This window comes from Medicago truncatula, chromosome 7 (genome assembly GCF_003473485.1).
Source record: "Medicago truncatula cultivar Jemalong A17 chromosome 7, MtrunA17r5.0-ANR, whole genome shotgun sequence".
NCBI classification, from domain to species: Eukaryota; Viridiplantae; Streptophyta; class Magnoliopsida; order Fabales; family Fabaceae; genus Medicago; species Medicago truncatula.
This window is the reverse complement of record NC_053048.1, coordinates 23,592,427-23,605,057: the sequence shown is the minus strand read 5'-3', so window position 1 is coordinate 23,605,057 and position 12,631 is coordinate 23,592,427. Positions and strand designations below refer to the sequence as shown.

Below are 12,631 nucleotides of genomic sequence, written 5' to 3'. Positions count from 1 at the left end.
TTTGTTTTTTTTTTGGTGAAACCATTTATATAGCCTCATCATTTTATTTTAATTCCATGTGTGTTGTTCCATCGTATTACCGTGTATGATTATAGCTAGGCCGTCAGATCGTAGATCTAACGGCCTATGATGCATCTCGTATGTGGTTGAGTGTTTGTTTCTTTTGTGTGGAATACTGCGTGCCTGCTGATTGAACCGTCAGATCATTGATCTGACGGTCACTGTGCTTCCAGTATATCCTTCCTTTTTTCTGTTTATTTTTAAAACCGTTGGATCTTAGATCCTATGGCTGTGATGAGATCTTGGGATTCAGATTTGGACCTCTGGATTCATCCAACGGTCCAGATTAAGTCCTGCTGAGCCAATTTTGTATTTTCTTTTTTTTATTGTTCTTTATCATTTTTAAATACTTTTTACATTTTTTTTTACATTTTAATGCTTTTAAAAAATTCCAAAAAATATTGTTCTTATCATCTTAATTTTCTCTAATTTTAAAAATCCATCCTATTTGTTTTCTTTTAAAATTTTTTTTTATTTATTTCTTATATGATGATCTTAATTGTTGCTTGTCTTTATTCCTTGCTTTTTATTTCTTATGTCTCATTCACCATGATATTTCTTATGCTTACTAACGATTTAATTTTTGTCTTGAATCATAGCATGCACATTTAATTTTCTCATCATCTTATTTCGTCATTGACTTAGTGTGTATAAATAGGGAATTGATGTAATTTTATTTCTTGCATTTTATTTTGGCATAAAGGCCTTAGGGTTGTATTTAGGAATTGATGTAATAATGTAGGTAACACAAGCACCGACACTTGCACCGACACTACCACAATTTATTTACCGCTTTCCACTCGTTTTTACGACGTTATGTTAGTTTTCACCGTTAGTTTAGAAAAAATCATTTTTCTCAAAAAAAATCAAATATGCAAAACTTCAAAAATCATTTTCTTAATAACTTTTTTTTCCTTTATTTCTTAATCAAACTTTCAATTAACCTCACTCATTTCGTTTATCTCATGCCTTGAGGCCTCTTTCTCTTCTTAAAACCATTTTCAAAAAAAATCTTAAAATCAACCTAACCCACCAAAGAATTTTTTTTTTTTTTTTTTTTTTTTTGGAACTACGTCGGTTTTGATCCCTTTCCCAAAAAGGGTACGTAGGCAGAGGACTTGTCCTTCCAAATCAAATAAAAATAACCAAAACATATTTATTCTCCCTCCATTCTTTTACATAGATTTTTAGGTAATAATTTTTCAAGTAAGCAAATGAATTTAGCACAAGATAATCTAGGTAAGCGGTTCCTTCGGAGTACCGAAGTCGTTTAGGGTGCTTAACACCTTCCCTATTCGAAACCAACCCCCGAATCCAAAGTCTCGATAAGGGTTTTTACTCATTTTTTCCCTTCCCACGAATAAAAATTGAGAGTTCAAAGATTGACGATTCAAATCAATCAATGGTTTGATATCCGAAAATCGGGGAGCACAGAATGGCGACTTCACTGGGGACTTAGATCCTATGCGGGTTAAACCCACCTTACTTTCTTTATTTTGTGCTTTATTATTTGTTTACGCTTTGTAAATATTTTCTTACATGTTTACGTGAGTGGTGAGATAAGCTCTACACCCGAGCTTGAGGGAAACTTAAGATAGGACGGTGGTATAATCATAGTTCCATGCCAAGAGTACTCTTCGGTATTGGCACATGTGATAACCCCACTCAACGGAGGGATCTTGGAAGTATATATTGTCAACGTGAGTACTCATGTTTGGCATGCTATTTTCAAGTGACCTTTGAAGTTGAGGACCGTTAGTCACCTTTAACCCATCTTGGCCTTTTAGGACGTAGTGCGGTGGCTAATCGAGAGTACTCTTGAATTAGTTGATACGCGATACTACACCCAAACGAGACTTTCCGACGAATATAATTGGAATGGGAGTACTCCCGTCACCCGATAAATATTCGGAAGTGGTTAAAGACTTTGGGAACTTGGTAGAACCCTTGTTACAAGTGCAATTTAAAACCTTAGTCCTTACCAAATGGCGTTGTTACCCTTTGACTCCAGCATCCTATGTGCTTTAGTATTATCATGCATACATGCATCCATTCATAAATATTTTTTCCATTCACCGAAATTTTTTTTTTTTTTTGAAGGACTTATAAAAGCTTTGTTGTAAACATTGTAGATATGAGGAGCCTTAGGCAATATAGTTTCAGGAAGCCAGATCTCTTGAGTTTGAGGAAGCTAGGGAAGAAAGTGGTTTGTACGGACGATTTCTACAAGCAACATGGAAATTTGATGGGTGTTGTTAAGACAGATATTGACGAAGGGCTTCTCAACGCTTTTGTTCAGTTCTATGACCCGAGCTACCATTGCTTTACTTTTCAAGATTACCAGATCCTTCCCACCTTGGAGGAGTACTCTTGTTGGATTAATTTACCAGTGTTGGACAAAGTACCTTTCAGTGGCCTCGAGGAAACTCCCAAGCACTCAACCATTGCCGCAACCCTCCATCTTGAAACGGACGAAGTGAAAGCACATCTCATCACTAGGGGGAAATTTTTGGGTTTCTCCACCGATTTCCTTTACGAAAGGACCACATTCTTTGACAAAATGGGGGTTGCCTATGCTTTTAACTCCATCCTTGCCTTGCTTATTGATGGCCTCGTACTCTTCCCTAGCCTCGACAACTTTGTGGACATTAAGGCTATCCAAATTTTCTTGTCAAGGAACCCTGTCCCTACCTTATTAGGTGATACCTATCTCTCCATCCATAGACGCACCCAAGCTGGTCGTGGAACTATCCTTTGTTGTGCACAATTGCTATATCGGTGGATCACCTCTCACTTACCCCGAACTCCTCGCTTCACCACCAATCCAGAAAACCTTCTTTGGTCAAAAAAACTCATGTCCCTTACTCCAGCCGAGATAGTGTGGTACGATCGGGTTTATGACGAAGGAACCATTATTGACAGTTGTGGGAAATTCTCCAATGTACCACTTCTTAGGTTGGAAGGAGGAATTAGCTACAATCCTACACTTGCCCGACGCCAGTTCGGATATCCCATGGAAGGGAAACCTCTCAGCATCTATCTAGAGAATGTATATTACCTCAACATAGATGACAGTAAAGGCATGAGGGAGCAGGTTGTGCGAGCTTGGCACACCATTCGTAGAAGAGACAAAGGCCAGTTAGGGAAGAAGACAGGTGCCGTTCATGAATCATACACTCAGTGGGTGATAGATAGAGCTGTCCAAATTGGGATGCCTTACAAGATATCAAGATTTGTATCTGCAATCACTCCAGCACCACCCCTACCCATGACCTTTGACACCGAGAAGGAATACCAAGAGCGTTTAGCTGAAGCGGAACGTGAAGTACATAGGTGGAAAAAAGAGTATCAGAAAAAGGATCAGGAGTATGAGGCTGTAATGGTCCTACTAGAGCAAGAAGCCTATGATAGCCATAAGAAAGATGTGGTAATCGCCCAGCTGAGAAAAAGTATCAAGGAGAAAGATGCCGCACTTGATCAAATTCCCGGGCGGAAGAAGAAACGTATGGATCTCTTTGATGGGCCGCATTCTGATTTTGAGGAGTAGTTCGCTTCAGAGGCTTGAGAGTCTTTTCAGTTTGTTTTTGATGTTTTTTAGTTATGGAGTCTATCCCTTGGCTCACTTTGTTTAAAGGGAATTATCTTGTTTTACTTTGAAAGTCTATCCCTTGGCTCAGTCTGTTAAAAGGGAATTATCTTGTTCTACTTTGAAAGTCTATCTCTTGGCTTTGTTGTTAGAAAGGGAATTATCTTGTAATCAACTTTGTTTTTTATGATTTGTTTAGGTTGGTATGTTTACAAAATTGCTTCTATAGGTCCTTCAATAAAAAATATATATATATATATATATATATATATATATATATATATATATATATATATATATAAATTGCATATTTTGGCATATAGCATATCATGCATCATATTGCATTCATAAAAAGTGTCAAAATCAAGTCTCATACTCTCCTCATTTCTGCCTCAGAAAAGCAAAGTGGCCCGGCGTATTCAGTACAAACCCACTCGCATTCACAACACTCGAGTTCATATCAAGAAGAGGATGTTAGCGGCAGAACAAGAAAACGCTCAGCTCAGAGAGGAACTGGTTAACCTCAAGGGAGAGATGGAAAGAATGGCACTTATGATGGAAACTATGATGGCTGAGAGAGAGCAAGCAGCAATCTCCAATTCAACTCCTGTTGTGGTCGTCACAGCTGCACCTGAGGGTCCCCCGCAACCATCTCCGACTATTACTACAACTATCGGCCTCACTCAGCCTCTGATGACTGATTTTTCTTCTGGTAATTTGGCAACTATGGGTAACTCAGGCTTCCGTCCTCTTGGCCCCCAGGGTCCCTTTGCTACTCCTCAGTATTCCATGCCTTCAGGCTACCCTTGGGGCATGCCGATTGCAACTAACGGGGGTTTTGGTCCAGGTGCTACTGAAATGCCATTCACACAGGGTCAACAGACTTCGACACATTTCCAGATGAGTCAACCGATTCCGCAAGCTACCATGACTCAAGCAGGTCCTACTGTGCATGTTGGGCCACAACATGAAGAGCAGATTTATCACTCCGACAGTATAATGGGGGATGATAAAGCAATCGATTGGGAAGAAAGGTTCGGTGCTCTAGAGAAGAAGATGAGTAATATGCGGGGGAAGGAAACAGTCGTCCAAAGCATATATGACCTTTGCTTAGTACCAGATGTAAACATACCTCCAAAGTTCAAGATGCCTGTATTTGAGAAGTATCAAGGGGACACGTGTCCACAAAATCATCTAACTATGTATATTAGGAAGATGATAGCTTACAAGAATAATGTTCCCTTACTCATTCACTGCTTCCAGGATAGTTTGACTGGTCCGGCACATACCTGGTTCATGGGGTTGAAAGGAGTCACTACTTTTGAACAGTTGGCTGAGGCCTTCATGCAGTCCTTAACCCAGAAAGATAAAGAATCGTTCAAAGAATACGCACAACGCTTCATTCAAAAAGCTGCTCAGATTCGTCCTCCCTTAGATGAGAGGGAACTTTCAGAATTGTTCTATGAAACCCTGAGCCCTTGTTATTCAGAAAAGATGATTGTCTGTGCATCACAGAAGTTCACTGACTTGGTGGAAACAGGAATGCGTATTGAGGAGTGGGCTCGTAAGGGAGCAGCTGTTTCGGGAAGTTCTTCAGGTGGTTCTTTAGGGGTTCCGTCCAATGGTAATAAGAAATTTGGGAATGGTTACCCAAAGAGGAATGCTCAAGAGGTTGGCATGGTGGCTCATGGAGGACCTCAGCCCGTGTACCCAAATCACCCCTTTGTTGCCAACATCACCCCACAAATGACCGCACCCCAGAACCCAAACTATCAATCACCCAGACCTCAAGGACCTGCACCATACTACCCCCCATTATACCAACCACTATACAACCTACAACAATTCCCTCAACAACCATATTACCCCCAACAACCATACCAACAAAGACCACAGCAACAACCCCGTCCTCAGGCTCCTCACAATCAGCAGAATCAAAGGCAACAATTTGACCCCTTGCCAATGACCTATGGAGCATTGCTCCCTTCTTTACTTGCACAGAATCTGGTCCAAACAATACCACCTCCTCGCATTCCAGACCCTCTCCCACGTTGGTACCGTCCGGACCTTCATTGTATTTACCATCAAGGGGCACCAGGCCACGATGTGGAGCGTTGTTTTGCTCTTAAGAAAGAGGTTCAGAAACTGATAAGTAGCAAAGAGTTAACCTTCACCGACCCTGATGCTGTAGCTCAGAACAATCCTCTGCCTACTCATGGGCCTGCTGTTAATATGATTCAAGACGATCAGGAAGAGGCTTGCATTCTCTCTGTAGGTGATATCAAGACTCCTCTGGTACCGATACATGTGAAAATGTGTAAAGCAACTCTCTTCAACCACAATCATGAAGCTTGTGACATATGTTTGATGGATCCTCGTGGATGTATACAAGTCCAGAATGATGTGCAGGGTCTCCTAATTAGAAGGGAACTTGTGGTTACAAGGGAACCCGAGAGCAAGGACGTCTGTGTTGTCACTCCGGTATTCAGAGCCAGGAGGCCGCTGGTGATAAACCCCAACAGTACAAAGCCCGTTGGTACTCCCTTGGTAATCTGTGTGCCTAGGCCCACGCCTACTACTGCTCAGAAAGCTGTACCCTACAAGTATGAAGGCACGATTCTAGAGCCCGGAAGTGAGACAACTTCACCTGTTGCTGTGGATAATATCGCAGAGAATAGCCGGATTTTGAGGAGTGGCCGCATCCTTCCTACGGTGGGTCCGAAGAGTGTTAGTGTTCCGGTCGATGAGCCAGTAAAAGAGCGAAACGCCGGTAAAGGTAAAGCTGGGCATGTCACATCACATTTACAAAATCATCTTAAATATAATATAAAAAAAATTTATTTAATTAAACATCCTTCGAAATTATCATTAAATCTGCAGCGGAATATTCTCATCAAACATCAACAATAACTGTTTTAACCTCCATAATAAATTCTTGGCATGAAAGCCTTAACATCATAAAATCCAATATCAAAAGGCTACATCAGCAACAATCCAAAAATGATACATAAGGAATGAAAAATAATAAGTAAACCCATCCCAAATGTATCAGAGCCCTAGACACTTTGAGCCACCACCAACTACTCAGGATCACCTGCAAGTTACCCATAGGAAGGGCAACATTTTCAAGCAGAAGGGGTGAGATTCACAACAATAATATAGATAATGAATGCATCAATTGAATCTAACACCCTATCATAATAATTCATCAACATAAATAAATATCAAAGTCAACAACAATTGGTAATTAAAGTCCACCACAACGACTCATGCAACACACCACCACTCCACTAAGACTCCTCTAATAACAACCATGCATGTGGTACCATAATCAGGGCCGTAGCCCTCACCGCTGTAGAATGGTTAAAGCATTCATTTTCAGGACATATATATGTATATGACTCACCACTCCAAAATACAACATTCATGTATGACTTAATTAAATGAAAGCATACATTCCAGCCAACATCAATTCATTATAGCCAATTTATAACATCCAGAAAAATACACCATCACAATAGCCATGCTTAATCATCAAGATAAATCAACCATCAACAAACAGAATTAACAATGCAAATATTGGGCAACTTGCCTCGCGAGCACATCTGCTCGCTATGGCGAGCTCAGAAAACGGTTTGCTCGCCATGGCGAGTTCAAGGCGAACTCGAGGCGAACGAAAATATGGTGCTCTCGGGAGTTTTGACATTTTTCTCTCTAAATCATCAATTCTAAGCTCCCTATTCATCTTTTTAATCTAAAACTTGCTCCAGTCCTCTCCAAAATCATCTAGGTACATGAAACTAACCAAATTACAGCTTATAACAACACTTTAAAAATCCAGTTTTTCTCACAGGTACTCGCCATGGCGAGTTGTCTCATTCGCGAGCGAGCCATGAAGTTGCTCACTCGCCTTGGCGAACAAGGCTACTCGCGAGGCGAGCGATGAACTTCTGTACGGGCAGAATGCAGGTTTTTTCCCAAAAATCTCATTTTCCTCCAATTCACTCCCCAAATTAGTTTACAGATATGCAATGAAAGGTTATATGCACTCAGAACCCATTTCTAACATAAATATAGCAATCCCTACTCTCAAAACCCATTAATTTAACAAAAACCTAATTTCCCCACAATTCTCTCATAACCTGTTAAAATCAAAATCAGAATTCAGAATCTATACAATTGCGGTAAACCTCACCCTTACCTTAGAATTGCATAAAGAAATGCACAGCAATTGACAAACTTGGCTCTCCTTGCTCTTCTCTCCTTTTCTCCCAAAACTGATAGTTTTCACGTAAAACGTATTCTGACTCTTTCTTTCTCTCTTAACTCCTTTCTTAACTTCTCTTTATTTTATTTACTCCCCGTTAATTCTAATAAATTCTAACATAACCCCCAAAACTCCAATTTAATACTAATTCTCACTTATTCTAATTATTATTATTAAAATAAACTATATAATAAAATATAACACACCATAAAATCCACAATATTATTTTAAAATCATAAAAAGACTCCACATAAATCCAAAATAATTAAAATAACGACTAGGGCATTACAAGAGGCACCATTTTCCATCCTGCCGATGTTTTCCATACCTTTCCAATTTTGTTGCTTAGATCACGTGCAAAATATGGTTTGTCTCCTTTGTTAAGGGTCAAACGCGCCCTCAACACATTCTTGCAATCCTCTAGTCCCCTATGATACTCTTCCTGACATATTTTGATGCTCAAAGCATCACCCCTGATACATGGAGTAGGGAACGGACTGTCGTCAACGACTTTCTGTCCCGCTAAGGCTGCTGCAAATGTCATAGTTGGTAAAGAATTCTGCTGCACATTTGCTGAAGAATATGGTTGTTGCATAATTGTAGTGACTGTAGGTACAATTACGGTGTCGGACACACACAGCCAGGAGCACGTGTATGCCATCAATGGCCAAGCTGCAATGCACCAAACCAATTCTAATTATGGGACACGCGTGGGTCAGCCTTTGTATTGCAACAGAGCATTAGCGTGGTTGCGCGATCTCAAATTGAAGAATCACTCAGTGAATTACGAGGAACAAGTAGCGGTATGGCGATAGCTGTACAATCGTGAAATTGAGAATACCAGTAACACAGCACCAAAACACAGCAGAGGGAACACAATGCAAATATGAAAACCAAGAATACCTGCACTGTGTCGTGAAAACCGTATGCCGTGAAAAGCCCAAACGCCGGAAACTCAATTGCACTGGGTGTTGATTGCAGGAACCCCAAATATACTGCTTCAGTGCGAGACAATTTTCTCTTGAGTCAGACCTTGTTTCGACGATCCGAACGGTGAAAACGTAGACCCAGGTGTTGCGAACCTGATGTCCAAACATCAGCCCGATCCGACGGTTAACGACCGAGAAATCGATGTTTTACTGAAGCAGATTTTAGAAAAACGAGAATCGCTCCATATTCACAAGATTACAGCGGCGACAATCAATCTTCAAAAACCCAAAAAGTACAGACTTAATAAGATTGAATGCTAGTCTCACCCTTACCTTAATACTCAAAATCGCAGCACTCTAGGTCTCTTGCTCTTCTCTTGGCTTTTTCTCCCTTTTCTCCAAAACTGATCGTACGTACTCCTTTTTCTAAACTAGGTCTTCTCCTATTTATATCTCCTCTATTTTATCTTATTCTTCTTTTTCCACTATACTCTTCTAAATTCCAAAACAGCCCCACATCTCAATATTTATTTTATTTTCAAATCTTATTCTATTAAATACTAAAATAAGTCTATCAATAAAATATCAACACATCACCTAATCATATAAAATCACCTAATCATATGAATATATTCTAAACTCATTAAAATAATCAACTTAAAACAAATATTTCAAAGAGGGCGTTAAAGAGTCTTCTATATATATATATATATATATATATATATATATATATATATAGAGAGAGAGAGAGAGAGAGATATTTTGTAACTGTTTTAGCAAAAATTGCTGGATAAGATCAAAAGGAACTTATCCATTAATCAGTTAAACAACATTTGTGGACAAGATCAAAAAGAAACAAATTCACAAAAATGGAGGAAACAAACTCATTGGATTTGAATGAAGGAAAGATAATAAATTAAATTGAATTCTTATTCTTATTCTTATCACAACCACCATAAGCTAAATTTATGGGAAAACATATTCACGAATAAAAATAATAATTACTATTATTTTTATCATTATCAAGTATTTAAAACTAAATACCGCAATTTAAACACTACTGATGTGTGCGTTCTATTTTATGTGGGACCTCCACATTCTATTTCTTCAATTCACACAACATTAGATCAAAGTATAATTATTTGATGTTTAATCGTTCAATTTTTCTTCTAACATCACACCAATGTTCCAACAGAAAATATCCAAGTTGATAGTGGAGACAACCGAGAGGTTTCTACTAGTGCTCTCTCAGTATTTAACGACCCTTCCATTGTGCCTTATCGCATTCGGAATCAATGTCATATTGTTCTCAGTTTGACATTCATATTATCTCTTCTCATATTTTTCGGGAAGACAATGGTTGCGCTGATAAGTTTGCTAACATGGGCATTCTATTCATGCAACATTTTGGTGGGACTCTCATCTCGGGCCTCATAGGGAATCTTTTTTTAGGGACAACTTCAGCCAACCTAATTTTCGGCTCCCCTATCTTTATTTTATTCTATGCTTTCTTTTCCTTATTTTTTCCTTGCTTTGTTTTTCTGAGGGTTTTAATTTGGTCCCCTCATGTATATATTTTTCGTATTTTTTATGTAATTTATATATATATATATATATATATATATATATATATATATATATATATATATATATATATATATCTTCTTATATATTAAAGTTAACAAGTAAGCCCTAATTTTAACTTAAACTCTATTGCATAATTTTACTGTTTTAACCCTAATGTTCACACCTAATCTCCTATTTTCATGAACAATCCTATTGCTCTCACCTAATCTTCTTATATATTAAAGGTAACCCGTAAGCCCTAATTTTAACCTAAATCCTATTGCATAATTTTACCGTTTTAACCCTAATGCTCACAGCTAATCTTATATTTTCATGAACAACCCTAATGCTCACACCTAATCTCATATTTTCATGAGCCCTAATTTTAACCTAAACCCTGTTGCATAATTTTACCGTTTTAACCCTAATGCTCACACCTAATCTTATATTTTCATGAACAACCCTAATGCTCACACCTAATCTCATATTTTCATGAGCCCTAATTTTAACCTAAACCCTGTTGCATAATTTTACCGTTTTAACCCTAATGCTCACACCTAATCTTCTATTTTCATGAACAACGCTAATGCTCACACCTAATCTCCTATTTTCATGAACAAAGCAAATCGGCATCGCTTTATTTCCCCTATTTCTTCAAAACAAATCGCCCTATTTCTTCAACAAAACAAATCGCCCTATTGGAATAAAAGGGTTTTGAAAGATTATAGCAACATTTTTTTTTGTTAATATTACACTTTTCATCCAAATTAGAACTGAACTCTCTTTGTTAAATATTTACCACAAAATGCACCTGAATTTTGCAATCTATATAAACAGGTGGAAGAAACATTTCAACAAACAGTTAAAGGGTATCATTTACGGTAAAGACCAAATATTCGATAAAAGGAAAATTATTTAAATAAAACATTTTACATGTTGAGGTTAAGAATGAACTATTTTTAGGTACATAATATAACATTAACATATAATTTTTACAAAAGAATGAAGTAACAATTTTTCAAAAAAAAAAAGAAAAATATGAAGTAACATACCAATAATATAATATTGACATATAATTTTAACAAAAGAATGAAGTAACACCCGATTGATAAAAATTAATATTTTTTTTGGTGAATAAGTGTGGTGTCTGAGGTTCGAATTCCAACATCTGCATATATTTGGGACCACATATTTCATTCTCTTTGATATGCATTGAGATTTGTTTTTGTCTACTATATCTACAATGTATATGACCCATGCGGCAGCACGGGTGGAAAGTCTAGTATATATTATGAGTGAGCAGTATAGGATGGGAGTTCTCAGGGATGCCTGAGCTCTCCTTGATGTTTCCCTCACTATTGCCTTATCCAAAAATGCTTACATACACATAAAATGAATTTAATACATTTCTACTATTATGTAAAATATATTTTGAAAATCATCAACTTAATCATATATCACCATTTCAATATTTGTGTAGTTATTTTTGAAAATAATATTATCACATATATACATTTTAAAATCAAATTAGATGTTTATATAATTTTTACTTTTTTTACATTGTCGGTACATATAAAGTAAACACTAAACATATTTAATTTTTAGGGTTAAAAATGTTTTATTGATCCTTATAAATATATCAAATTTCCGTTTTAGTTCCTCTAACATTATCCTTTAACTTTTAGTCCCTATAAAATTTTCACTTACAACTTTTGGTCCCTATTTTTAAAAATATAGAGTGATTCTTATAATTAATATTATAAATTTTTCGATAAAATATTATTCAAAAATATGAATTCTACATATGAGTTTACGTTAAAGTAGGGACCAAAAATGAAGATGGAAAACTAATAGTTGAAGAAAAATTTCAGAGGGACTAAAACGAAAAGTGATATATTTATAGGGACCAAAAACATACTTAACCCTATTTTTTCTTATAATAATTTTGACTAAAATTGCGCGCGCGCGCCCACACACACACACACACATATATATATATATATATATATATATATATATATATATATATATATATATATATATATTATAAAAAATTTGATATGTTATTTTGAATATTAGTAATAATAGAACCATCACATGTTACTCGTGACCTCATTATTTATTGTTTAGGCCTTTTGACCTATAAAATACACAATTTTGTAACAAACTCATCATTTCTTTTTTAATTATAATAAATTACCAAAATGGATGGAGGTAAAAAAA

The 12,631-nt window shown here is 37.0% G+C and overlaps 1 protein-coding gene across 1 annotated transcript; it reads left to right on the top strand.

The window, feature by feature from the left end:
* Positions 1-4,117: 4,117 nt before the first annotated feature.
* Positions 4,118-8,728, top strand: LOC120577030 (uncharacterized). Its single transcript, XM_039827924.1, has 2 exons — positions 4,118-6,422; positions 8,403-8,728. The coding sequence occupies exons 1-2, from the start codon at positions 4,118-4,120 to the stop codon at positions 8,726-8,728; spliced, it is 2,631 nt and encodes an 876-aa protein (XP_039683858.1).
* The last annotated feature ends 3,903 nt before the right edge of the window (positions 8,729-12,631 follow it).